This window comes from Cervus elaphus, chromosome 1 (genome assembly GCF_910594005.1).
Source record: "Cervus elaphus chromosome 1, mCerEla1.1, whole genome shotgun sequence".
NCBI classification, from domain to species: domain Eukaryota; kingdom Metazoa; phylum Chordata; class Mammalia; order Artiodactyla; family Cervidae; genus Cervus; species Cervus elaphus.
In genome coordinates this window covers 35,618,638-35,646,325 of record NC_057815.1, presented here as the reverse complement: position 1 = coordinate 35,646,325, position 27,688 = coordinate 35,618,638, and the positions used below count along the sequence as shown (strand labels likewise).

At 47.2% G+C, this 27,688-nt stretch overlaps 1 protein-coding gene across 1 annotated transcript; it reads left to right on the top strand.

Annotated features, from left to right (window-relative positions):
- The first annotated feature begins 634 nt into the window (after positions 1-634).
- On the top strand, positions 635-25,680 carry POU2AF1 (POU class 2 homeobox associating factor 1). Its single transcript, XM_043898874.1, has 5 exons — positions 635-1,025; positions 19,538-19,689; positions 20,228-20,270; positions 20,355-20,620; positions 23,583-25,680. Exons 1-5 carry the CDS (start codon positions 1,010-1,012, stop codon positions 23,895-23,897), a joined length of 792 nt encoding a protein of 263 aa, XP_043754809.1. The 5' UTR covers positions 635-1,009; the 3' UTR covers positions 23,898-25,680.
- Positions 25,681-27,688: the final 2,008 nt, after the last annotated feature.

Sequence of the window (27,688 nt, the reverse complement as noted above, 5' to 3'; positions counted from 1 at the left end):
GAGAACCTAACGGCAGACAACAACAAACTGGGAAGGAGCCTGTGGCCTGACACCAAACACTATCCGAGGGTGTACCCCACTGCTTTTCCGTCCTGAGGCTTCTCGCTAGCAGGTGGTGCAGGCTGGGAGGGAGACTCCCTTCACAAGTCCTCAGCAAGCTCTCTTAGAGTAACCAGCTCCAGACACAGAGCCTCACAGCCATCTTCCTTCTGCCTTGAGTGAGCGGGCCTCTTTTTCCATGGGCTCCTGTGGACCAGCAAGGCTGATGTTCCCCCGATTTCAGCGTGACTAGGCCTGGCCACTTTGGTGGTGGTTGGGGAGGCAAGGGAAGGGGCTAACGTGGTTCAAAATGGAATACACAGAAAAGCATTATTAAAAGAATGAGGAGGTTGTTTAGTGAGGCTTGAAGCGTCTACAGGTGTTTCCTCCTGTGTTGAGAACCCGTGTCCCCTGGGAATCGCATTTCCCGTCGAGCAGGGCCCAGGGCGGACGGAGTGCTGCCGACACCCGGGTGTGGTGGAGAGGTCTGAATGGGCGCCACAGAAAACCCGGGCTTTCCAGGGGGTCTCAGGGCCCCTCGCGGGCGCGGAGGGGGGCACACGGCTGGACACACCTGCTCACGGAGTGCACACTCACGCACACTTGCCGGTGCCCCGCGCACCCCGGCCCACTCTGCGGGCCTCGTCCCGGCGCCCACGGCCTCCCGGGCCCGGCCGTCGTGCAGATGCGGCCGCTGGGCCGCGAGCGAGCGTGACGGGGTGGCCGCCGGCGGGCCCGCGAGGGCGCGCGGGCGGGTGAGGGCGCCCCACCGGCGAAGAGGTGCAGCGGCGCCCGGGTGGGAGGATGTGATGACGCGGTGCCCCCGCAGCGGGAACTCGGGCCTTTAAAAGCTGAGGAAGCAGCCTCCGAGCAGGCGGTGGCTCCCCTGGAGGCAAGCACACCCGGGTCTCACATTAAAGAAGCCAAACTGTCTGCTTCAAAGAGAAAAGGCAACATCCTGTCGCAGGCCATGCTCTGGCAGAAACGTAAGTGGTTTGGCCCGTGGCTGCCGGAGCCGTGTCAGCGAGGGAGGGCCGGGGCTCCAGCAGGCAGCCTGAGCCGGGAGGTGCCGGGGGTGACAGGCGGTGGGGTCCCGGTCCCCAGCCAGGGCGGCAGAAGGGCGAGGTGGGCGAGATGCAGCCCAGTGGAGAAACTGACCTGTGAGAGGTGATGCTGATTTTCCAGGTTGGAGGGGAACGAACGAGTGTTCCAAGGTGGGACAGCTCATCCTCTCTCCCACACGAATCACTGTGGTGAACAAAGGGCAGCTGATGATTCACCGAACAAAATTTGGAGGGGAAGGCAGTGGAGAGCTTTACCTGAGTGGCTTTACTTTTATAAACAGCTACTCTTCAGCCTGTGGTTCAGTTCCGTGGGCCCGTTCCTCTCTGGGTTACTGAGCTTTCTGCCAAAGTCACAATGTGTCGCTGACTGCATGGGGAGGATGTGGAAACTTGGCTTGTCAAGCCTGTCCTCAACTGCTCTCCTATCTTGCCTCGCACGGGTCATTCTTCGCCTCCTGTGGCAAGGCTCCTGGGTTCCTGCGCAAGGGGGCGTGGGTTTACCTGGAACCCTAGTGTTTATCCCTGGAGTTGGATGGAACATCTGTGAACTTTATTTTCCACATGTGGGACTGAACAGACACTCCTGTTATTAATAACTGAAGTCACACAGAGTTTTTCGGCAGCATTCCTTTCTCAGAAAAACAAAGTCAACTCAATAGCCTCGTGAGAGCTGAACCTTCCTGGGGCTCAGTTCTGTACTTCCTCAAGAAAGAGGTACCAAAAAATTGCTCTGTCTTTTTAAAGGTACTTAGGTCTTTAAAATGCCTTTTAATGAATTCAGGTACACCCTACCTCAAGCGAACGTAATACAAAAGAACCTAGGTTTACAGAAAAAGATAAATTAGGGAGCTTTATTTTTTACACAAGATAGTCTATTGGAGCCCTTGAAGTTCTGAAAACATATCTTCATTTAGACATAGCTTACAGTCACTTTATCAGCAGCTCATTGTTTCCTTTATTTCTTGTGTAAATTCTCCAAGAGTTGAGCTTGTTAATGTGTAATGTGAAGGAATGATTTCAAAGTTTCTGAGATTGTAAAGTCTCATCATTGTTTGATGTTGGCAAGATGCATTTTTTTTTTTCTTCAATGAAAAGAAGTGAATTCTAATTTGGGTTTAAGAATTATAGGAACCCTCCAAGATACCTAGGGATATTCTAGTATGGATAGTGGCTATTGTTCCCAGAAGAAGGGTGGAGCAAGATGCTCCCCTTCGGGGGCAAAGGCAGACGGCCCTGTGGAAATGCATTAATGGTGGCAGGTGGGCAATGATGTCCCTCCTGGGAGCTGCTGAGCCTCCGTGTGCCCTGCCCCTGACCCTTAGAGCTCAGTCTGTGGGTTTTATGTGAGCCCCTGCAGGGACTTCTGCCCTGGTTCCTACCTGCTCAGGGCAAGTCACTTTCTTCTTTTTAACCCTCAGGTTTCTTATATGTAAAATAGGGTAAAAATGATACCCACCGGTTCCACAGAGCTACCCTGAGTAAGCTGAGACGCCGTTGAGATGATGTTGTCTGCTGTGGTTCTGCTTCAGTGCCTGAGATATGGGTTGCTTCCTTGTGTACATGAGCTGCCCTGTTTCCCGCTCTTGGTTACACACTGCGTTTTTCCTTCTTCAACTACTCCTAAGAGAGTAACAGTTTCTTTTTAAAGGGATGCTAGAGGTATGTTTCCTGCGCACTCCCTGGAGGTCAGTGAGGTGCAGCAAAACTCCATCCCCAGGGAGACCATGTTGTAAGTTCATCCCCGGAATAGCTGTGGTGAATGATTCTACATGTTCAGATATACATAATCAAAATTCGTATTAATTGCTCTTTAGCACTTTAAAGGAAATTAGGAAAGGCCCTGGGCACTGGACCCACCCTCTTACCCCAAGTGAGGCCCTTGTCTAGGGCACTGAGGGTACCTGGGTGACTAAACCCTGTGGGAAAACCAGTAAAAACAGGGCAGCGTTGTCAGCCCACTTAGAATCACCTGATAGAAGGTCAGAATTTGAAATCAGACACCAAGAGTGCTGAAAAGGCACTTTCTTTTTTCAGAAAACACCCTCGAGGCATGAGCTGAAATGACTGTATTATGGGGTGCTGGAAAGGGTTAAGAAAACATTTACTTTGTAGATGTTGTCTCCTCCCTACTTGGCCCGTGACCCCTGTTTGTAGACTAAATGTGAACATGGGCTTTGATTCAGATCAGCCCCTAACTGTGGGCACACAGAGGCAGAAATCCTCAAGCCACAGCCATGAATCTGCGATTTGCTTGACTGGTCAGTTGGACAAAGAAGTCATGCTCCCTGCAGATCCACTTGCTGCCCCCTCCCCTCAGATTCTGCACTGGGTCCAGCAGGTCCCATGTGGATGTGAAGGACTGACGTCCACCCAGCAAGAAGCCCTTCTTAAGTCCAACTACTAACAGTGCTGTAGAAAAGCAGGCACGGTGCGGTGAGACAGGCCTGGGTTTGAAAGTCGTCTCTGCAGCTTAATGATTTAACCTTTTCACATTCTTACAAATCTGGAAAATGGGGTTCTAATGCTTGCTTTACAAGGTTTTTGTCAGAACAAAAGTAGAGAATAGGGAAAGTGTCATCAAGTCTCCTGAGTATTAATGACAGTGGTACGAGAGCACTATCCCTCCTGGGACACCTCCCGTGGGCCCATCTTGAGTAATTTAGGGTTATGCCAAATCTTTTCCAGTCCTTTTCCACACTTTGATTAGAATAGTTAAAAGGCATATTAAAAGATTTTTGATTGATAGGACCTACATACAGTTTTCCAAGGGTCTGAATCAGACAGGGGTCTGCAACTGTGGCCTCAGTGACAAATCAGTCCCACAACCTGTTTTTGTAAATAAAAACTGATTGGGGCATGGCCATGTCTATTCATTTACATATTATCGAGGGTTGCTTCTGTTTTTGATACAATGAAACAGTCGAGTAGGTGCCCCAGAGACCATATTGCCTGCAAAAATAAAACATAACTATCTGGCCCTTTAAAACAAGGTTTTCTGACCTCTGGGTTTAAAATGATTTATGTAGTACTTTAGGTGTTCATTTCTCTGGGGGCTCTGAGTTACTGGGGGCTTGCACAATGACAACACCCATGGGAGATAAAGCTAACAGTCAATTGATGACATGATTTACACGATGCTGAAAAGTTTGATTTGGTTGACTTCTTAAAGGCAATGGAACTGTGTATAGTAGACTCATTTTCTAACTACTTGTTAGAAAATGAATGAATTGAATGACTGTTTTTTTTAATTGTTATTCATGTTAGAGAAAGATCTACATTATAACAAAAGAATGGCTTGACTGATTATCTGTGAACTGACTGCTTGACTTGATGTCCTGTAGATTTGGCTTTGATGTTCCTTCATTGTAGTGCTCAAGGAGGCATCTTAAGAACAGGGTATACTTCTTATGAAATTATTATGGCATGAATATTTAATTTCAGATAATTTGAACAGAGATTCACCAAATAGATAAATTCAGGCCTCAAAATTCTCTGTAAGATAGAATTCTATACTTTACTCCAAGGTTCCTCTAGATAGCCAACTTTTTGAGAGCAGTTAAAAGTACAGTTAAAGATAAGAAAAACTTGTTATATGCATACAGTATTTGGAACTCTCCTGCATAAGTTCAGATGAACTTATAACTAGGAGTAATTTAGGTCTGTGGACTGCTTCTAATATTTCTATTCTGTTACAACCTTTAGTAATATGCCTAATAAACACCCTTGCTTCTTAGCAAGTTTATCTATTGATTCAGTGGTTCTTGTTGATAAAGACAATTAGAATCCACAAGATGGTCAAGAATTCACTGCACAGGAAGAGGTTGAATAAGTGACACACATCAGCTAAACATACAGAGTAATCAGTGGAAGAGCTGATGTCTTCAAGGTGGACACTCTACTTCTTCTCCCTCTATTAACTAGATAAGAAAACCAACCTTGCCCCCTTCTACAGCTCCAAAGTTCTTGAGTCAGAGGTTTTGAAAGCTCTCTTCTGATTCAAAGCTGCATATCTGGTCTGTTGTGAGGCACAAAAAAGAATCAAGATTGTCCACACTTATTAGCTAAATACCTGGACATTTAATTCACTTAGAAGTCCTGTAAATTTTTGCGTTTAAACATTCTTATTACAAAGTAAAGATATTAGGTTGTTTTTCACCTTCTAGTTTATTTCTAAAGTAGCTTATTTCCCACTAAATGAAGCTGTCCACCAATTTCTCACTTTGAGCCAAACAACCAAAGTTGGCTAATGGATCATTAGCCAACTAATGTTGCTAATTGTGATCATTAACATAATTTTCAGCTTTATGAAATGCTTAACGACATTGTGGTTTTCTCATTTTTGTAGAAAAACTCCTTGCTAAGAGTGGGCCTGCCTGGGATGGAGAGACCGCCTCTGAAACCCTCTTGTCCTGGTTGTGTGTTGTTGGTATTGTTCAGTCATGTCTGACTCTTTGTGACCCCATGGGCTGCAGCATGCCGGGTCTCCCCGTCCTTCACTGGTTGTATGAGGCTATGGCAAAAATTATTCTTGCAGGAAGGAGACTTGGATTCCACTTTCCAGTCTCTGGGTAATTAGGTGTGGGGCCTTAGAGAATGCCACCTAACCACTCTGGGTTGCAAGTTGGCCAGCTATAAAATGGGACTTCTCTTTTCCTGGCTGGGGGCAAGGGGACTGAGCTTGACTAGAATCCTTTTCGAAGTTGAGTTGCTGAGTCTTCATGAGTACTTATTCAAAATAGATACATATTTTCAAAAGAAAAAAATGAGTATTTTCAAATGCATCCCAGGTGATTCTAATGTGCAGTCAAGCTGAGAACTGCTGACTTGGAGGCTGAAATTGATGGCTTCTGATATCCTTTTGGACATTGCATTACTGTGAGTATAGCAGGTTCAATCCTTTTCGTGGAGTAAACATCAGCTATGGGGTGCTAAGGGCTTACCTGGTGCCATGCTGTCTATCAGATATTCTGTTTGATCAGTTTGGATTGCATTTGACTGCTATTGAAATGGCCAGAAAATACATGGATTTGAATAAATAGGAAAGTGGTATACTTTCTCTTACATGGAAGTGGTGCATAGTAGCCTGCAGGGCTATATGGAAGCTGTAAGTGCCAACAATGTCTCAAGCGACTTCTGTCTTTTTGGTCTGCTGGCCTTGGCATGTGGCTGTCGTCCTCAAATTTGCTTGCTAGTTGCCCTGTAGCTCCAGCCATCACATCTGTGTTTCAGACCATGAAGAAGAAGAATAGGGAAAGGCAAAAAGATCATGCTTCTCTATCATGTCCTTTCCCCACCAACACACAACTTCTGCTGACATCTAACGGCCACTCCTATCTTTGAGGGAGAAATAGGGCCATTGTTTAGTTGGGCACGTTGTCAATCCTCCAAAACATAGGGGTCGATAGCAAGGAATGAAAGGGCAGGTGTTGGGTGTGGCAACTGTCAGTCTTTGCCACACTCGAATGTATTATCTCATTTAATCCTTGTAAAAGGTTCATGAGGTGGGTTCTGTTTTAAGCTCTATTTCATAGAGGAGAAAACGAAGCTTAAAGATGAGTCAGTAACTTACCCTGAGTGCTGTCTGGCTCACCTGTCCTGTCCCTCTTCCCGAGGCTCTTGCCTCATTCATGGGGCTTGGGAGCTTGCTTTGGGGGAAGTGCGGGCCTTTCACGTTAGGTGAAGGACCATGTCACACGTGGGGCACTCCCGCTGGCAATCGTCTGTTCATACTTTGAAAACTCGTTTTTGGCGCATGTGTTTCAGCTTGAAGGAAATGAAGTCTTTGCTTTCCTGCTATACCTCCTTCGCTGGGCTCTTTGCAGATATTTTAGCTGCAACGGCAGATTCAAAGGGAGAGGGAAGGACCTAGAATCTCCCCAGAATAACACAGCCCATGTGTTTCCTGGGCAGCTCTGTGTGGAAGCTTGTACTAGGAGCCCAGGCTTTTGTCTTCTCTGTTCTTCTTTCATTCTGAACCGTCTGGACTTTGGAAAACTCAGTCTGTCCCTTCACGTGTGTGTGTGTGTGTGTGTGTGTGTGTGTGTATAAATAAGGCATGGAAAGCCAGGGAAAGCCAGGTTTAGGGGATTATTTTGATTTACAGAGTGACAGCTCTGTTCTTTCTTTCCTCTTAATGGTTTTAAAGCTTAGCCCCTGGGGCAGGCAGATATGAGTTTGAATCCTGGCCTTATGCCTCACTGGTTGTATGATGCTGGTGAGTCCCCCTACCTTGCTCTGCTCCCGTTTCCTTATACGCACAGTGGGAATGCAGTTCTTCATAGGCTTGTGGTAAGGGTTTACTACCGTGCCTGGCATTAAGTTAACACTCAGTAGCTGTTAGTTACTGTCATTATTTTCCTGTTCTCTCTCACATTACCTCTGAGGACAAAGTTTATGCAGCTAAGCCTAGATTACAGTCTGTATGACGTCTGAGTTCTGCCTTTTTTGTGTGAATTAGCAGGATGCATATTTCCCATCTTGTAACTCATGATGGGGTTAGTGGTCAAGGCTGATGGTGAAGCTGGCCATTCTGTGACCAAACTTGGAACTTGGGCTGCAATTTCCTACCAGCCTCATAAGGGGGAATGGTGGCAGGCTTGTACTGACTGGCAAACTTGTGTTTGTTTTTTAAATTCACAAGATTGGAATTGAGGTGTCATAATCTAGCTTGAAGTCTGCAAGAAATAGCACAAATGATACCGAAAACTGAAACAGCAATGTGCTGCCTCCTTTTCTTAGTAATGGTTTCATTAGTATCACTTTCTGGGAAGAGCAGGTAGCCAAAGAATTACAGACCAGAATCATATTCAGACCAGGTGTTGGGACCAGAAAGGATCTGACCATGCTTAAGAAAAGCTGAATTCCTTTTTGATTCTCTATCAAGAATCATACATTTAATTGGAAGAGGAGTACAAGGATTGGTAAGACTTCCAGGACTGAGGAATGCTGGGAAGATAGTGAAGGGAAAGGGAGGCAAGAGTGTTGAAGATAGAAGCAAGTTTTAATGCTGGAAGAAACCAATACCAACTCTAGAAAGAAGGGGATAGAAGGAAAATCAACCATCTGTTGATCATCCCATGCAAGCCTGCATCCATCCAATAATGGGATTGTTTCCAGCTAGAGGAATCAACCAATGAAACAAGTTATCTTCAGCAGGAGGGAGAGGAGAATAGAATCAGGGAAGGTGTCGTGGAGCATGTAGATGGTTTTGGATGTGCCTCCTCCAGAATAAATGATGATTAGACTTCTTGCTTAGATTCTGGGGACAGAAGAGGGAGCTTAGAACATAAAATACTAGCATTGGGAAGGAAACCCAAGGCTCTGTATGCTGGTGTGTAAAACATTTTTGTCACCAACCCCTTTATTCCAACCAAAATCACTGCAGAACTCTGATACAACAATAAACATGGAGCAGTTTGAGGAGGATCTTGGAGCTCTGATTGCTCCTTCACCCCCAGACTCCCCCACTTTCTTCCTTTTCTTGGCAAAAATTCACTTTATAGACATCTTTACTCTATTCCAGAGTTTTAGATCACAGCCTGACAATTCTGACCTGGACCAGTCCTCTACTCTTAGCAAGAACCCTGATAGCTGGTGACAGGTCCTTGGTTTAAATACTTCCAGGGTAAGGACCTCACTCCTAGAGAAAAGTGAGTCACTGTAGAACTTGTTGTATTGGTCTCCATGAAGCTCTGAAGCTATGAAAAGTCATGTTTTCAGTCTCTGTAGCTACCTTGTGAATAAGGAAGGGGGTACATTCCTCAAAGTTTGACCAAGTGATGCCTTTCCCAAGCTTGTTGTTCTAACTTCTTCAGTATCCTTCACAAGGGATTTCCCCCACATCATAAATTTACCAGTTAGTAAACTAGAGACTTAAAACAAAAGCTCATTTTGACTGGCAGTTACATTCACATCATGCGTCAATTATTAGGGCTACCTTCACTCATGCAGGCTGTACCCGGGGCCACCATGAGCCTTATGTCTTGGACAGTTGGGTCTGTCCCAACTGTATACCCAGCTTTGGGTATACCCAGCTATACCCAAATGTGTAGCTGATGCTGGGTCTAAAGAGTCCTTCCTCCAAGGAAATGGTCCCCACCTGAAGGTCTCAGGAAAATTTTGTGTTTTTTTTGGTAGGAATCCTTTTGGTCTTAGAAATCCCAAACTAGATATTGCTTAAGTCAAGGAACAAACAAGTGAATGTCCCCTCCTCCAGCTCCTAACTATAGGTTCTTCCTGTTCTAGATTATACTGGCAATTCTAGATTCAGGCTTTGGGTCTCAATCTTAAAGAGGGAAGATGTACCTGTCTCCTCTGCTCCATCTTCTCACTCTGGTCCTGCCTTGCTATAGAATTTGGGTGAGAAGCCTGGGTTGGGTCACCCCTGGCTGTCAGTCTAGGTCCTTCCCCTGTTTTGATCCCTGTTGCTCTAGATAGAGCTGAGGCAGTGCTCAGTATGTCAGCCAGAAGTTTGTCTTGTTCTAATAGGTGATAAAGCTCCCCTCTCTGTTCACTAAAGAGCCCTCCCTCATATACTTCCATGTTTCCATCCCACATGTGAAATGTGCTCCTAGGCTTCTAGCCCTTTAAAGATGTATCTGTGACAATGGCCTCAGTCATGGCTGCATCCCCGTCCTTTCGGAGATACATACAGGTTACTCTGTCTGCCACTCAAAAATCTTCAAGGTGCTCCTTCCTGGAGTAGTCCTTAAAAACTAAGATACGCCACAAATTTAATCCTCTGGTGGCTTTGGAATTAAAAAAGATCTTCTGCTCATCTCCTGATATCTTTAAAAGAGGTCAGTGCCAGGATTTTCTTGGCTCTTCTCTATTTAAACATGCTCTGTTTGCACGTGAGGTCTTTGATCAGTTTCTCTGCAGCATCATTGCCCTCCCTGTCTCCTGAACCGGGCCATCCTGCTGCTGGGGACATCAGGCCCAAGAATCTGAGGGATGACTTCCAGGAATACAATGAAGGCAGGTTGAGAAGGCCCTGGGTATATTGAGAATAGAGACATTCCGTATTAGGATGCAGCTGGATGAGGGCACGTCAGGGTCACTGTACCAAGGCTCCTCTTCTGATGAGTAATGGGCCACAGATTTTTGGCTGAGAACAAAGTAGAAACAGCAATTTCTTGAAAACCTATTACATACTAGGTGTTTGGTTAATTTCATACAGTTCTCATGATATTCCCATGAGATGGAGATCATTATTTTCATGCCGCAAATGGAGAAATGAGGCGCACACAGTTTACATTATTTGTCAAGGGTCACACAGTGATAAGTAAGCTATGTAGTAGACATTCCAAACTAGATCTGCTTGAGTTCCAAATAACACCACACCACTTTTCAGTGCCAAGGATTTTAGGGTTGCGTTAGATGCTTCTTCCCTTCCTAATTCATATGAGTCCATCGTTAGAAGGAGGTGGTCTCTGACTTCACTGAGAGTTGTTGTAGCCTGACTCAAAAGGCTCCCTGCAGATAGGAGTCAGAAAGTTAGATCTGAGACTCTCTAGAACTCCTGAAGCCAGCTTATTTCCATCTTGGAATCTGAGTTTCTAGGTCTGGGTCTTCCCCTAGGGGACTGATCTACCAGGACAGGATAAGTGAAACATTTTTGGGGTTTGTCCAGGGTCGCTAGGCTGAGGAAGGGTCCTGAATGTCTGGGGCTACTTTGTTCTATCTGGGGTTAGGCTTCCATGCATGGTGTGGGCTGAGCCCAACCCCAGAACTGTCTCATTGCACTGGAGACAGAACAGTTATGCTCAGACACTCTCCTCTTCATACAGCCCCTGGAGACAGGGGCCCCCAACTTGCTGCTCGTTCAAGCCTGACTGAACCAACTTGAGGTGAAAATGAGCCAAACAAGCCCAGAACACTTCAACTGTGAGGCAGATGCATCTCTGTCCCAGTTTGTAATTCTAGGTTTGCTTGTGCTATGATCTGATTAAGTCTACATACTCTACCGGCCTAGATGGTAAGCTCCATGATGGCAAGGACGTGGTTTGCTTTGCCCTGTTTAAAGAGCGCTCTACCAGGGTCTCCTTGGAACCCCGAGACACGGTATGTGAGATGGGAGCCCTTTCTGCTCTGGTGACCCCAGTTTCTGTAAAAGGCGGGCAGATGCAGCTGGTTTCTCAGGTGAACCTATCCGCTGTCATTTCAGTCAAAAATACCAAAAATAAAACTTTGCGGGGAATTGTGTGGGTCTCAGTTCTCGCCACTCCTCATGTGAGCAGACTGCCGGTAAGCTTCTCATGGACTTCGCTCTCCCTCCTCAGCTGGGAGATGTCGTTTCTTGCGGGAATTGGCAGTCGAGGGAGTGGTGCAGGCCCAGACTCCCAGCCTGGAGGGAGGAAGGTTAGAACTGAGCAGGGGACCATTTGACACCGACCTCAGTGTCGCCCAGAGGAATAAATGAGATTTGCCCTGGTCTGGGGAGGCAGAATGTGAGGCAGAAGTGGACTGCACTTGGAATCAGAGGTCCTGGGTTTAGTTGATGACACTGCTCTTTACAAGTGCAGTCCCTGGGCAAGTCATTGAATGTCTCTGAGCATCACTTTCCTCATCCGTGAAAAAGAGGGTGAGAGGAAGACTTTGTCTATTTCAGAAGTAGTGGTGAAAGCATTTGTGTCAAATTCTCTGTGAGCCACAGGACATCATGCAAAGGTGAGAGTAGTGATTTTGAGCTCTTGGGAGTTAAGATCGTAAGCAGGAAACACACAGACCTTTGGAAGTCCTGCACTCAACATACCCGAGTCTCCAAAAACAAAGGCCTCACACTGACACTGTCTCTGGGAGTTGGGAGCAGAATCCAAGAGCCTTCCATGCTCTACTTGTTCTGCAGGAGGATTGGAGGAGGGTGGACGGCTGGGTGAGCGATGCTGAGCATTCTTGGGGAGGGACACCTCAGCAGTAGAGCCTTTGAGGAAAGAGTCAGAAGGTTCTGACACTAGAGGTCACATGGCTAACTCCACCCAAGGTCATGGGTGGCTCATCCAGAACTTTTGGGACAATTCAGGGAATTCTGAGGCTGCAGAGTGGAATGTTCAGACAGGAGCTTGGTGAATGAGAAGGGGCTCTGGGTAAAGGGCTCTCTACTTAAGCTTAACATAATTCAGGTGTGGGTGTGCTAAGTCACTTCAGTCATGTCTTAACTCTGCGACGCTATGGACTGTAGCCTGCCAGCCTCCTCTGTCTATGGGATTCTTCAGGCAACAGTACTGAAGTGGGTTGCCATGCTCTCCTCCAGGGGATCCTCTCAACCCAGGGACTGAACCTGTGTCCCTTAAGTCTCCTGCATTGGCAGGCAGGTTCTTTACCACTAGCACCACCTGGGAATTTGGGAGGGGTCTAATCACCCTGGGTGTGTCCATTCAGTGCTGAATTTAGCTTCCTTTAAATAGAGATTACTTGGCCTCTAGACCCCTTGGATCTGGGACTCTACAGTCATCCTAAGTGTCCCTTAGGAGCGTCCTTGGCTCCTTTTATCAGGGTGTTTCCTTTGGGTCCTTTAGGCCTGGCCAGGTCAGGGGAAGTCCTAAGTGACCGTGGACCTCCTTATGCGTTCTCCATTACCTATGGTTGCTCAGTGAGCTCTGTGGGGGCTGATGGGAATATGCCTCTTAGAATGGGGACACAGGAGGTTTTGGGGGGGAGTGGTGGGAATACCAACCGTTCCCTTCCCTTCTGCAACTGGACCAGAGAACATGGGCTCAGCTTCCATATTTGAGATCTCCTGATGGAGACACCCTAGTCTACACATGAAGACTCACTCCTGTTTGGCTTACCAGCAGCCTTCAAGCAACATCAAATCCTAATTCAACTGAGGGTTCACTGTCCTGCATCTTGTGTACACCTTTAAAGCCACCTTTGTTGTCCATCTGTCTGTTTCTCCTTGGCCCTGTTATGTAGATTGCTAAAGTATGTGAGTGACATGTTGCTAATTCCTGGCTGCAGGGTCTTTCTCAGTCCAGACATTAGTGAATAGAAAACCTACATTTACATGCATGTGGGATCTCTTTATTGGCCGATGTTAAAAAAAAAAAAGTAAACTACAATCTAGTGTAAAGTGGGTGGGAAAACCATTCTATAGCGTGTCAAGTCCAATCTTTGGCCAAAGCCCAAGTTCTTTCTTCCAGTTAGGAAAAAAAATCAGCCATTGTCCGTGAATGCAAAGAACAAATTTAAAAATATGACTCAGACCTTCACCAGCAACACTTGCAGTAGTGTTCATTTAAGGATATGAATAATCCTTTAGCTGAATTGAGTTAAGCTTTCCCCGGAGTCCTCAACTATCTTAGGTCAAGAACACAAATAAGCTTCTTTTCATTAAAGTGCAAAGTGTCAGCAACTTTTAAGACTTTGTTTTTAGTTAGAAGCTAGGTTAGCCCTAGGCTTTGAATGCCTTGAATGCCTATTGTTCAATTATTTGGTTTTGGTTTTGATATAAAGGAAAAAATTATTGAATTTCTCCTTAGTGGGTCTTTTTTTAGTTTTTGAAATATTTCTAAAAGTTCATCAGCAAAGGAGAGTAATATGTACTGTGGTTATTTTGGAGTGATCAATACTGGGTTATGTGTCCTTCTGGGCCAGAAAAGTTTTGTCTTTCAAAATGGTCTCATGTGGCTGCATCCTCAAGTTTCAACCAGTCAGTTGTAAATGGGAAGCACTGTCAACGAGAGATTGTCAAGATGGGTGGGATGGGTTCCCCTTCCTGGTCCCCTGATGATGGAAGTGTAGGCTCACCCTGAATCCCTTAGGGCAGTGGTCCCGACTGGGGTTCAGCGCATGGCCTGGCCCTGCTGGCTCATGGGAGATCTGTGACCGGACAATGGCTGGGAGAAGAGCGTTCTTTCAAGAATATCTTGGGGGCTGTTCTAGGTACCTTCTGCCTGAAGAGGGCTCTCTTAAAGCTGCCCCGAGGAGATGCCTGGGTGTTGGCTTCACTGGGACCTACCTTTTTAGTTGTAGCTTTCTTACTGTGGTGTGAACATGGTTTGCATGGGGTCATTAAATAAACAAGTGCTGGCGATTTTGCATGTTTCCTTGGTGATGTTTATCATACCTCATCAAGGAACCGAGGGCCCTGTTTATTTAAATCAGCAGAATCCTATGTTCCCGAAGCTTGGTGCAAAGCAAGCCCGGGCCCACATGTAGCCAGAGTGCTCTCTCAGGTGACCCTTGGGCTCGACTCTGTCATGGTCTGTGCTTTCCAGTGGAACAGCAGCTGCAGGACTCTTATTTTTGTGATGTGGAGCATGTCCGGGTGTGTGGCAGGGGGAACTGAAATAGCCTCTGCTGACTTTTTATACCTTCAGATTTTTTTGTTGCTCATTTTGGAAAAGGGAAGCCCTCAGTGGGGCCAAATTCATAGGTTTTTCTGTAAATGAGTTTTGTTTTTCTCCCAAACAACATTGCCGACTGACTTGCAGTGGTGGAAAGATAATATGACTGAACTTCTCAGACTAAAACTGGAGAGTCCCCATGAGAGTCAAGAGGCTTGTGTTTAGGTGGAAAGAGTTTTCTCAGTGCTGGACACGTGGATACCCCCAAGAGACGTAAAGGGTCTTCAAACCACAGGATAAATGGTGAGAAAACTTAGGTTTTGAGAGACTGTTACCTGTATCTGCAATTCGATTGGGGGCTGTGAAAATCTCTGGTCAACTCTGCTTTGGGAAATTGGACTTTCATCTCTGCTTGTGTGTTATTTTGATCTCCAGTTTTGTGTTCCTTGGCTCTTCCTTTATTTAGTATTATTATCTGAGGAAATTATTTTGATAATCTTAAAATTTTCTTTAGTTATTTTATTGAGGGACCCAGAAGACCCAAGGCAAAGCAATCATGACTTCAGACAAACTTATTTTCCTCTTCCAAATTTCTGTTTGTGGGCTCATTTCTCATGTTAGTGGCAGTAGGGAGTCCAGAGTTTACTGTGGAATTATAGATGGTTATTGCTGCTTCACAAAGGTTGGTGTGAAAGATGCCAACTGCAGGTTTTCCACCTTGCAAATACACTTGGGCCACTGGGGTCCTGTGGGAATTGTGGGCCAGGAGGTCCTTGGGAGCTGTGGGAGTTTCATGACTGCAGTAGGAAGAGGTGGGGACCTCGAAACTTCTCTCCAGATGATAGTTGTTCCAAGGCACACCTGTTGACACTGGGTTCCGAGGAAGTCCAGACCTCAGAGTGTGATGACCTCTGCTCACAGCAGCTCCCCGAGCCCTCTTTGTTCATTGATTCAAAACCAACAGGAGGCAGGAAGTTCTCACTTGCCAGGAAGCGGGAAGTGCCCAGGTGGCTGCTTTGCAGCCTGGCGGTCCCCGTGTCCACTTCCGGGGAGGCAGTGGGGTCCGGAGTCCCCCTGGCCCTTCCCCAGAAGTGTATCAGCAGATCAGTGGGGGCTGAACCGTACACCTCTCTGAGGTGTGTGTGTGGGGGGATCATGCCTTTCTTGTGCCCCAGCTGAATGAAGTGTGACCACCGTGCTCAGATCCCCAAATAACTCTATCCCTCAAGTTTCTCCTGAGTGCACAAGGTCTCAGGCCGCACGGTCTGCCTAAGAATAGCTAGAAACTCAACCAGAGACCAGTGTAGGTGGAGTGATATGGGCGTGAACCAATCTGCTGGAGCTGTGGGGAACCCTGAGAATGGGAGACCAGAGTGCGCGAGGGCAGGCCCCCCCAACCCCCACCGTGTCAGGCCACACCTGGGGCCTGCGGTCACCGCTGGCACCTTCATAAGGGGAAGTGGCAGAACTTGTGCTGGAGGGATGCGGACAGAAGGAAGGTTAGAGGGACTCAAACACGTCATTAAGAAGTAGCTGAAGGAAACAGCATGGGAATCATTCTTAATCAGTTGTAGAGGTCCTCACTAACTACAAACAGAAACAAACTAGCTCTGTCCAGAGGGGACAAACATGAACAATATTCCTATTTTACTACATCCTGAAGCACTTCAGAGAGAGGTTAAAATTCATGAGCCCTGTCCTCAGTGAGTTGTTGATCACTGAGAAGCACAAAGGCGATCAGAACATGGGTTCACAGTGGCTTTTTATGGCCGTCTTAACCCCAGGCTCTTTGCAAACCTAGGTTTAATTTTTATTTATACACTGATGCTTGATACTATGGGAGGAAATCACAATCAACATATGGTAATTCAAATATTAATAATAAAATTTGGCTATTTTTAAAAAATCACCAGCCAGTGCCTGATGCTATCTGTATTATTTTCCCCACTTCTTGCTGTGTTAATTTAGTTTGCATTAAATTATTCTAATGTTCTCACTCTTTCTTGGAATCCAAAAAAAGAAATAGCTGAAGGAATGGAATGTTTGTTCCGACTCTATAGGGCACCTGGGATCTGTCTTCAGTTGCTGGGAGGGGACCCAGCTACAAATATCAATGATGATATTAGCTCACATTTATTTAATGCTTTCTCAGTGTAAGCTCTATTCTAAGCATTTACATGTAATTCTCAAATTACCTTACCAAATACAAACCATTGTGATCCTCATTCTGCCCATGAGAAAGCTTTAAATGGATCATGAATTGTGAGTTTAATTAGAAGGTAACACAAAGGAAAATGCTGCTTGTCACCATGAGGCAGGTCAAGTAGGAGCAAGAGCTTTCTGACAGCACTCTCTAGAGGAAAATGGATGTGGGTGGGGAAGAGGAAGGATAATAACATGTGTTGAATGTTGACCACATGCTGGACATGGCTTTGGAAGCTTCCTATGTATTGTTTCAGTTAATCCTCACAAGAACCGTGTATGACAGGAACTATTAGCCCCATTCTACAGATGAGGAAATTGAGGCTCGGTATGTAAATCAACTGAGACCTTTCCACCTGAAACTAATAGCCCAGGTATCTTAGGCTCTAAAGTCCTTTGTCACTGCTGCTTAAACAAAGATGATGGTGCACAGGGGTCCCAGGGCGCAGGTCCTAGGCTGGCTTTCTCTGCTATACACTCCTGCTTCAACCTGAATTTCACAAGTTGTAACTGCTTTATCATTCATCTGTCCCACTAGACTGCAAGATGCATGTGGGCAGTGGCCACATCTATCTTGTTCAGTGCTGTATTCTCAGCACCCAGAAATATTTGAAAGAATAAGTGAATATCAGTAAGGATCCCTTGTTATGACAGGGGATGTTAGAAAGAAGATAATTAATCTCTTCTGGGATGTTAAAGGGAGATTAAGGATGAATTAGAAGGGATTCTAATCCCAGCAGAGCTTCAGAATCACCTGAGGGATATTTATAAATACAGATTTTGTAAGCCCACATCAAACGCCCAGAATCAGACTGTTCGGGAGCAGGGTCTGGGTATCTGTCTTTTGTATCACTCCCCAGTCACTTCAGCTTACTTGGCCAGGTTCGGAAGCCCCTGTGAATGTATCTGAGTCTGGGGTCCTCTGACTCATGTAATCCTGCGGCTCTTGCACATCTCTTCCCTCTTCCCCCTGCTTCTCTGCCAGGGCTTCCAGGCCCGGCCATGTGTGCGATTGGAGCCGGGATGGAGGTCTGGTGCTGGTCAGGTTTGGGGTGTTATCAGCTGGGTATTTACTGAGCAAAGTTCGGTTAGGGCAGCGCTGTGGATCCGGGTTTAATAGATATCTGGGCTTCCGGGCTTTTGATTCAGGCCGTTATCAGTGATACCATGTGAGCTGAAGGCCCCGTGCTACTTGCCTTTCTGGGCTGACCCAGGTCTGCCCTCCAGGGGTCCAAGGCACCAGGCTTCCCTCTGGGAGGGCAGACTGTCCTACCCAGCAGTGGCTGCTTTGGACTTGCTCTCCTGGTCAGGGAAAGCCCTGTGTTCCAGCCCGTGGTGCTTCAGTTTCCTGGCCTTGATGACAAAAGGCAGAGGGAACCTTCTCTGAGAAATGAAGCTGGACGCTCTCTGGCCCCAGGCATCTGGGTCACCATTGGTTATTTGTCCTGGGGTCACAGAAAACCTGGGTAGCACGCACTGCAGCCCATTCTAAATGTCCAGGAAAGCTGAAGGAAAAATGAGTTGGCAGCACATTTTAAGAAACCATCCAACCAATTAATCAATCAATAACTTGTTAAGTTTATCATGGACATGCTACTTGGGAAGATATAGAGAAATAAGGTATACTATTTCACCTTGGGAAGTTTATAGTCTAGCTAGGGGCATAAGAAATTTATAGCAAAAAAGGAATTACTAATTATTACATATCAGACTACAGATTTATTTGAATGCTTGTATTTGAACTCTGTGAAAGTGAAAGTGTTCAGTTGCTCAGTCACATCCAGCTCTTTGTGACACCATGGGCTGTAGCCTACCCAGGCTCCTCTGACCATAGAACTCTCCAGGCAAGAATACTGAAGTAGGTTGCCATTCCCTTCTCCAGGGCTTCTTCCCGACCCTGGGATCGAACCTGGGTCTCCTGCATTGCAGGCAGATTCTTAACCATTTGAGCCACCAGGAAAGCCCCTAATTCTGTCTCTGATTTTATACTAAGCATGTACTCTGTGTGTGTGTGTGTGTGTGTGTGTGTGTGTGTGTGTGTGTGTGTGTGTGTGCTCACTCAGTCGTGTCTGACTCTTTGCAGCCCCATGGACTATATAACCTGCCAGGCTCCTCTGTCCATGGAGTTTTCCAGGCGAGAATACTGGAGGGGGTTGCCATTTCCTTCTCCAGGGCACCTTCCTGACCTGGGAATTGAACCTGCATCTCTTGTGTCTCCTGTGACACCTGGGAAGCCTGTGTTATGGCTTCCCATTTACTGTGTCAGGGACTCCTTACGATGCTCCTTTGATAAGAAATTGCCAGTTGAGAGGCACAGAGAGATGTGCCTGTGACTCACCCAGGATCACACAGCTAGAAAGTGTCAGAGGCAAGTTTTGAGGCCAGTGGCTTCTGACTCAGAGTCCCTGCTCTTACGCCATCCTCTGCTGCCCCCTATGATGAATTCTAACCTGTCTGGAACTGTTGAAGAGGTTGTAGGATGATGCAAAGTCTGTGGGTCCCGGTGGTCAGCTAGGAGGGTCGTAGTAGCATTCTTGGGTCAGGAAGAATCTCAAGAGGTTGAGAAAAGTGAGAGGAACTTCTGACCCTGGGAGATCGCTGGTAGAGATGAGGAGGAGAGACCTTCACAGAAGGTGGAGAGGAGGAATCTAGACAGAGCTTCTGGTCCGACAGGCTCCACGTGGTGTTTAGTGTACAAAAAGTTTGGGGAATTGGATTGAGATCATGCTGTGGTGCTTGAGCCTGAATCGTCTGGATGGAGGGGAGCCTAGAAGGTTTGGGGCAGGAGGGGTGCTAACCCTGGGAGGAATGTCCTAGGAAGTCACGTGTGGTCCCGCACCTTCAAGCACAGCTTAGGTGAGCAGGCAGACCCTGGAGGAGAGCGGGCACCTTGGGCTGGGGTCTGTCTGCACAGGGAGACGAGTACCAGTGATGCTGTCTTTGCAGCCACAGCTCCAGAGCAAACCCCGGCCCCACCCCGGCCGTACCAGGGCGTGCGCGTGAAGGAGCCGGTGAAGGAGCTGCTGCGGAGGAAGCGGGGCCATGCCAGCAGCGCGACGTCGGTGACGCCGACTGCGGTGTCGGTGACGCCAACTGCGGTGAGGGGGCCGCTGTGATCGGAGTGTGTGTGTGTGTCTGTGTGTGTCTGTGTCTGTGTGTGTCTGTGTGTGTGTGTGTCTGTGTGTAGGGGGTGGGGCGTGGGCCAAGGGGGCCAGGCGGGGTGTATGTCCATGCTCCATGGGATCCTCAGTGAGGGTATGAGGACCACACGTCGCAGAGGTGTGGCTGCTGGAGATTGGGCCCAGGGCAGAAGAAGTTGAGTCACTTGAAGTGGGGTGAGGAATCCCACTTGGGCAGCAGTGCTCTCACACGTCCTGATAGGATTTGAGGGTCCCCCTAGCACAGGGTGAGACCTGTTACCTAAGTGCACAGCATTCTTGCTCAAGGAAAACACCCGTCCCCTGGAAAGTATACGTGGTGCTGGTTGGGTCGTGGGGCAGGTGCTTGTTCTGACGAGGGGGGTTCTTGCCCTCCATCCGCCTCCTCTGTTGCCCTGGGACCCTCTGGACGAGCTTCCTGCAGACAGCTTGCTAGAGGTGGCTGAACCCTGCGCCCCATCCTCCTTCCCCCCTCTAGGTGATGCTGCCCCACCAGCCCCTGGCGACCTACACCGCAGTGGGTAAGAGCTCCCCACGGCCCCGGCCTCCTCCCAGCCCCTGGTCTGGGTGTCACGGGCAGCTCTGTAACCTCCTCCTTCCCACAGGTCCTTCCTGCCTTGACATGGAGGTCTCTGCCTCCACAGTGACGGAGGAGGGGCCCCTGTGCGCGGGCTGGCTCTCCCAGCCCGCCCCGGCCGCCCTCCAGCCCCTGGCCCCGTGGACGCCCTACACCGAGTACGTGTCCCACGAGGCTGTCAGCTGCCCCTACTCGGCTGACATGTATGTGCAGCCTGTGTGCCCCAGCTACACGGTCGTGGGGCCCTCCTCGGTGCTGACCTACGCCTCCCAGCCGCTCATCACCAATGTCACGGTATGTCACACAAGGCATTTATGCAGAGGGCGCCCTTCTAGAACCTGGGCTGATTTCCTGCCCCTGAGCTTCCTTGCTCTTGATGCCCAGGAAAATCAGGTCATCTAAGCCCACCCTGTCCTCCAGGGCGGAGTGTAAGGCGATCTGACACTAGAGACGGAACTCAAAACACTACCCTGTAGGTGGTTCTCACTCCATCCGAAGTATAGTTTTCTGAAAAGTTGTGTCACGTGTTGCTCAGCCTAGAAATTTTCTTACAAACCCCATTATTGGGTGAATGGTCCAGGGAGGCCTTCTTTCATTCCCAGTGACTTCAAAGGTCTCCCATACAAAGGCTGACAGCCTCCTTTATCATGCCTTATGCTCCCTGGGCTGGCACGCCCACCCGCCTGCTGGAATGCCCTCACTCTCCTGCTGCCTCGGACACGGTGAGCCTCAGGGATGGGTCTTAGTTTTTCCTGAATGGGGATCCAGGTGAAGTTTGCATGGGGTCTCTTGCCAGCCTCTCCTTCCTACTCAGATGATTTAGGGGGTGATTATTCACCCAATAATGGGATTTTTCAGAACATTTCTAGGCTGAGCAACACGTGACACAACTTTTCAGAAAACTGTGCTTTTGATGGAGAGAGACCCACCTGCAGGGTAATTTGTTGAGTTCCACCTCTGGTGTCAGGTTGTCTGACACTCTGCCCCTTCATTCACTAGCTTTGTGACCCCAAGCTCAGTGACTTAATGCTCTGAATCTCAATGTTCTCATCTGTAAAATGGGAATACTAACGAAAGGGTTGATGTCATGATTGATGGCCTGATGCACCTAGAATACTTCTTGGGCTCAGCCTGGTTTCCAGAATACAGAAAGCACTCAATAGATATGAGTTATTATGATTGCCTCAAAGTTGGCCAATAGCATAAACCAAGTGCTATCTTCAAGTGCTGGACAGGAAAGAAAGGGTTTGCTCCCCTAGGAATGGAGGAAGGAAGAGAAATAGTTTTATGTGAATGGTGCCTGTTTGACCAAAGGAATGGGAATCTCCCAGGTGTTCAGAGGGGAAAAGACCAGTGGTTACAGCCATATCCAGCATCGGTCCAAGGAAGGCTGTGGGAGGCAGAGTGAGGTTCTCATGAGTCACTGCAGAGCCCATCCATGATGAGCTTGCTTTGGTCCCCCCAGCCCACTCTGTTTACCTCAAGGTCCAGTGTCGTCCTGAAGCTCCTCCCCTTCAAGCACCACCCAGGTCTGGGTTGCAGGACCCCTCCCCCTCCACGCCCACCCGCTGCTCAGCAAACCATTGGTAGGACCTGAATGATGGTGGATGGGAAGCAGTTCATTCAACACCCCTCCCAGGCAGCTCATTTCCATATTGGAAGCCTAGGGTGGGGGTGGGGAGTGGTGGACACAATGGTTCCCAACCTTTTCAAGACCAAGAATTCCTTTCATTATTTATCCTTTTCATCAGTCCTACCTCTTGCTTTGAAAAGTTCTGTGTATCAAACAAACCATATTTATTAAGAAATAATTTATTTGTTTTGCCATTCTGTAAATTAACTCATCAAAGCTGGTTAGAGTAACAATTTCCACTCCTGTCCGTAGGAGATAAGACCTGTATGAAGGGTTGATGTAATTCTATCCCTGAGCCAAGAAACCTGCGGTGGTAGTTGACCTGCCCAGGTTTATGTAGGATTTCCATTTGGATTTTTTAAATACTAGAAGTGATAAGGCTTTGTTGGGAGGCCGAAAGTCCTCTGAGACCCTTTCCGGCTCTATTCTTCTATAGAAAAATATCCTAAAGCCTTGCTACTCAAACTGTGATCCTTGGACCAGCTGCATTGGCATCACCTGGGATCCTATTAGAAATGCAGATTCCAGGTCTGATCAGACCTCCTGTACCAGAATCTGCTTTGCAGCAAGGTCCCAGAAGATTGAAATAAGCTCTTCCCCAGTGGTAAAGAATCCGCCTGCCAATGCAGGAGACACAAGAGATGTGGGTTCAATCCCTAGGTTGGGAAGATCCCCTGGAGTAGGAAATGGGAACCTGCTCCGTTATTCTTGCCTGGATAATTCCATGGACAGAGGAGCCTGGTTGGCCACAGAGAGTCAGACATGACCGAACACACAGTACTAATGACTCTAATAGCTTGTTCTCAAGACAGAGTGGCCACTGGAGGAAATGTGACAGGGGACAGAGGATGATGGGGGAGGTTTTGGCCTTTTACACACACATCATTCCTTGCAAAGACAGCCCTCCCCTCCCTCCTTCCTCATCAGTGGCATCCAGGCCCTGGTTTTGGCAGCCTGAGCTGGGACTTGTAGGATGGCTGCCATGCAGGTGAAAGATACTGTTTACAGAGCGCCTGGGAGAATGGCCCTGACCTTTGGCGGTCCCTAGAAAGGCCTCAGGGGACCCAGCTAAGCAGCAGCAGAGGCTGAGGTAATGGGAGGCTAGAGGAGCTGAGCTCAAGGGGTCCTCAGGATCCCACACCTGCTGTGTGGAGCCAAGACAGTCTTTGTGTCTAGGCACAGCCGTGGCCACTTGGCAATGCAGCTGCTCTGCTGTGTGATGGGCTTGTTGTTTAATACACTGTTTTATCATTGATTTTAAGATGCATGTCACCCCTCCACACACATATTTTGATATCTCTGAAATCTGGATGCATTTTCTATTCAGTGAAATCTGGAAAAGCATCTGTTCTTCGCTCAGCCCTGTGATGTCAGTCCTTTGGGTAATCTGTTTTACAGATGAGAAAACAGAGGCTTCAGGTGGGGACGTATGAGAGGGCATGTACCTAGTGAGTGACAGAGGAAGGGATGTGGAAGTTTGGCTTGGGGGAGGCTTTGCACAGGGGAAGGCAGAGCCCTCTGGAGTGAGAAGGGCTGAGGGGAGGGAAACAGAGATCCCGCAAGGACCGTGGTGAGCTGTGGGTCGCCAGGGCTGCTAACCACCCTGCGTCTCCCCCATCACAGACGAGGAGTGCCGCTGCGCCCACCGTGGGGCCCCCGCTGGAGGGCCCCGAGCACCAGGCTCCCCTCACCTACTTCCCGTGGCCTCAGCCGCTGTCCACGCTGCCCACCTCCACCCTGCAGTACCAGCCTCCAGCCCCAGCCCTGCCTGGGCCCCAGTTTGTCCAGCTCCCGATCTCCATCCCCGAGCCAGTCCTTCCGGACGCCGAGGACCCCAGGAGAGCCATCGGTTCCCTGACCATCGACAAGCTGCTCTTGGAGGAAGAAGATAGTGACACCTACGCGCTCAACCACACGCTCTCCGTGGAAGGCTTTTAGGGCTGGCGCCCACCAGAGAGCCTCCTGTTCAGCACCCTGTTTCCTGAAACTGGGATTTAAAAATGAGCCTGGGATCAAACCCTCAGATTCATTTCTGCTTGAAGTTGCCATTTCATAACTACACTTTCTACCCCAAACTAGAATTGTAAACCAGACTTTCTCCCACCCTCTCTCCCTTCTTCCAACCCTCCCCATTTTTCTTACTCACCCTTTTTTATTTCTTTTTCCATTTCAGTTCCCTTTGAGGAAGGCATTAGGGATTTTAAAGATAGATTTGATGGCAGGTGTTGCCTAATTTCTGTGGCCCAGGATTTTCACTTCTGTCATGTTCCCTTCCTGGAGAAGGCCCCTTTCTTCAATGCCCCCCACTTCACGGTAGCCAGCAGCCCCACTGAGCCGTCTGCAGGCAGTGACGTCCCATGCTTTGTTGTTTTGAGATGGAGGGGGTGCCCTGTGAGAAGACCAGCCCTGCCAGCATCTCCAAGCGCAGAACCAACGCCGGAGGCCTTGAGTGTCAGTTCCCACAATTGCTCCTTTGTTTGCTGTTCTCAGCTTTGGCCAGCTCTACAGTCTAGGCATCAGGGTCTCAAGGCCTGGGGCTCAGCAAGGTGATGGTGGGGGTTGGGAAGGAACATCAGAGTGGGCTGGACCGGGGCGGGGGGTGGACAGAGGCCGGGTGGGGGCTTGGAGTGCGTACATGGGGGAGGGCATGGGGGCAGGGGAGCACAGAAGGACTGAGGAATGGTTTGCTTTAATTACTTCGTTATTAAGAAGGGGAATGTTCTTAAGAAAAATATAGCTTTAATAGATGGTTTTGCTGCTCTTCTTTAGGATACTTGCAAGGCCAGCTGAGTTTTCGTAAACAGAATGATTGTATATGTCTTTCCATGTCCAGACCCAGCGGGGCTGAGTGCAGGCCAAGATCCACTGAGACCATGGTTACTGGGTCCTGGCTGAATGCAGCCAATGTGCCTCTTGAACTTCCATAGACCACCCTTGTGTGGAGACAAGGCCTCCCCGCCAAGCACCATCCTTCCTGGGGCTTCTAGAGCCTCAGTCAGAAGGACGGCCAGGTTTCACTTCCATTTTTGTTTTTATTTTTTTGCTGGAGAAACATCAGATTTGCAGGGCCCCGAGCACATTTGCCACCAGGGTGCCCATCTCCCGACAGTGGCTGTATTCGTGGGAATCTAGCATTAGTTGGAGGACTCCATGTAGAAGTAATGGACTCTTCTGGGGAGTGACATAGATTTGTCATTTTAAATAACATTTTGGAGAAAAATTGCCTTTTTTTTGGATTTTTTTCTGCTTTGGGTTTATTTTTGACTTAACTTTCTGGTATCTGCCTAAAGTCCCCAAAACAGATATCTTGAATTGTTTTATTCAGACTTAATTTTTTTTTAGATTTAAAAGCTTAAAATAGCATTTTAGATAACAAATTTCCATCTTTGTCAGCAGTGGTGTGAATAGGTAAGAGAGAAGGGGGTCTCAGGACTGTTTGATCAAAAGCCCTGGTTTCCTATAAAAAACACTATGCAAGATTTTCCCACTTACTGTTTGAAGCTTTGAGAACGTGCAGAAGCAGTCTCTATTAGGGAGTTTAAGTCAGCAAAACTAGCAAAGGAATAAAATGGAATACTTATTTGCTAAGATTGAAGACGTGTTTTTTTTTTTTTTTTCTTCTTTTCTTGAGGTCATATATCTTGGTTGTAACCATCCATCTACGTTTCTTCCTGGGGTTTTCTGTTAAGATGGAAACATTTTCAATAAAGATTTGCTCAGACTTTTCTGTGCTGAAGTGTTTTATTTCTTACCAGATTAATCCCCTTAGCTTGCATTTCCATGTCAGGCAGTGTCGTTCAAGGAAGGAGCTTATACTAGTCTTGTTGACTTTGCAATGTGACCAGCTGCCAGGGAAGATAAGTCTAGCCCCACTCCCCTTGCAGCCCATTTCTCCCAAGCAAAACATGCAAAGCCAGGAGACTTGGTCTCCAGAAGAGTAGGGATCTGAGAAGACTGAAGAAAATATTTTTAACCCTATTGCTCTTCCTCTTGTCCGTGGTACATGAGTACCTGCTCATGATGGTGGGTGCCCAGGGATAAATCAGCCCCTGGCACTTCCACAGCAGGTTCTTAGAGTCCACCGATCAGATCCCAGGGACATGTGACATGGTGCTGAGTGCTGTGCCCAAAGGAGGCCATCTATTAGGACCAGACATCACAATGAAATGGGATCTCTAGAAGCCAGCCAGCCTCCTCTGACACCAGTCCTTGGCATGCGGAACATTTTGGAGGGGTTGCCTTTTCCTGGTGATTTTCTGAGTTACTGAGAATCTCTGAGCTCACTGCCTTCATTGGTATTATTTACTGGGTGATTGTCTTTTTTTAATGATCTACTTTATTCTGCTGTGTCACTTATTTCCAGTTTGGGGGGACAAAAATACATCTAGTTGTTTGCCTCACTTTAGATTATCACCACCATTGTCTTCTTTGTTTATTCTTCATGTAGATCATAATCCAGAAAAAAGATCTAGAGGGTAAGGGATTTGAGGCTATTTTCTCTAGATTTACTAAGGTGCAACTGAAGGGGAAGACCTTTCACAAACACACTTTGCAGCCCTCACTCACCCCTTATGTGACAGAAGGGTGAACCACTTGCACTACGACATGAAGAGAGTGACCGGTTTGGTGTAGACTGGTGCTTTACAGGATTCTGATTCACAAGCCTGTCCACTTGTAACGTGAAAATAGAGATCAAGGAGAAGATGAGTATGTGATAAGGTGAAAAGGCTGGACATGTGCAAAATCATGAAATTGCATGGCCAAGTGGCTCAATTCTCTAAACATTATTTTGTACCCATATGCAAGTGGAAGTTTGAAGACGTATCCTCAAGCTAAACATGAATTTTGAAATCAGACATCATAGATAACTTATTTTTTTTACAAACTTACTTCCAATATGAGGCAATCAATAACTCCTCATTGAATTTAATTAATTTGAGAGATCATTCCATTCCATTTAGGAAATACTGAATGGAAGACTGCAATTGATTATAATAGATTCTCCTTTAGTAGACTTACAGATACGTGATGTTTCTCAGGTTTTTTTGTGTTTGAATGTTGGGTAGGAACTTTCGTAAATTGGTGTTCCTAATCTGTTTATAAGTTTTTTCCAAGTACAGCTATGACTACTGTGGGACGGTTTAAAATTTTTAAATTTTGGGAAGAACACTTAGATTTATCCTCAAAGCATTTTTTGACAATAAAATATTGCAACTTTTATTTAAAATAAAACACGAGTTGGCAAGCCATGTGAGACAACAGGCTGACAGCATTCCCATTTCAAGGGTCTCTATCCTCAACACAGTTTGAAATTTATAACATAGCGCTGTTATCTGTAGGCGTGATGTGGTACATCAGATCTCTAGAACTTCTTCATCTTGCATAACTAAAATTTTATCTCCATTGATAAGCAACTCCTCTTCCCCCCTCCCCTTAGGCACTGACAAACGCCATTCTCTTCTTTGCTTTTATGAGTTTGATTATTTTAAATATTTCATGTAAGTATATAGAATCATGCAGTATTTTCCTTCTGTAACTGGCTTATTTCACTTAGCATAATGTCTTCAATGGATAAAGAAAATGCATATAAATACAATGGAATACTACTCGACTTAAAAAATCCTATAGGTGACAACATTAATGAACACTGCAAGAGGTATTCGTTCATTCACTGAACATTTTTATCAAGCGCCAACTCTGGGATACACAGGCATCATGGATTATTACAG

Excerpts from the sequence above, each read along its gene's own strand:
- POU2AF1 (XM_043898874.1), top strand. Across the intron at positions 19,690-20,227 it reads TGTCGGTGACGCCAACTGCG|GTGATGCTGCCCCACCAGCC; the intron begins GTGAGGGGGCCG and ends TCCCCCCTCTAG. Across the intron at positions 20,621-23,582 it reads CGCTCATCACCAATGTCACG|ACGAGGAGTGCCGCTGCGCC; the intron begins GTATGTCACACA and ends CCCCCATCACAG.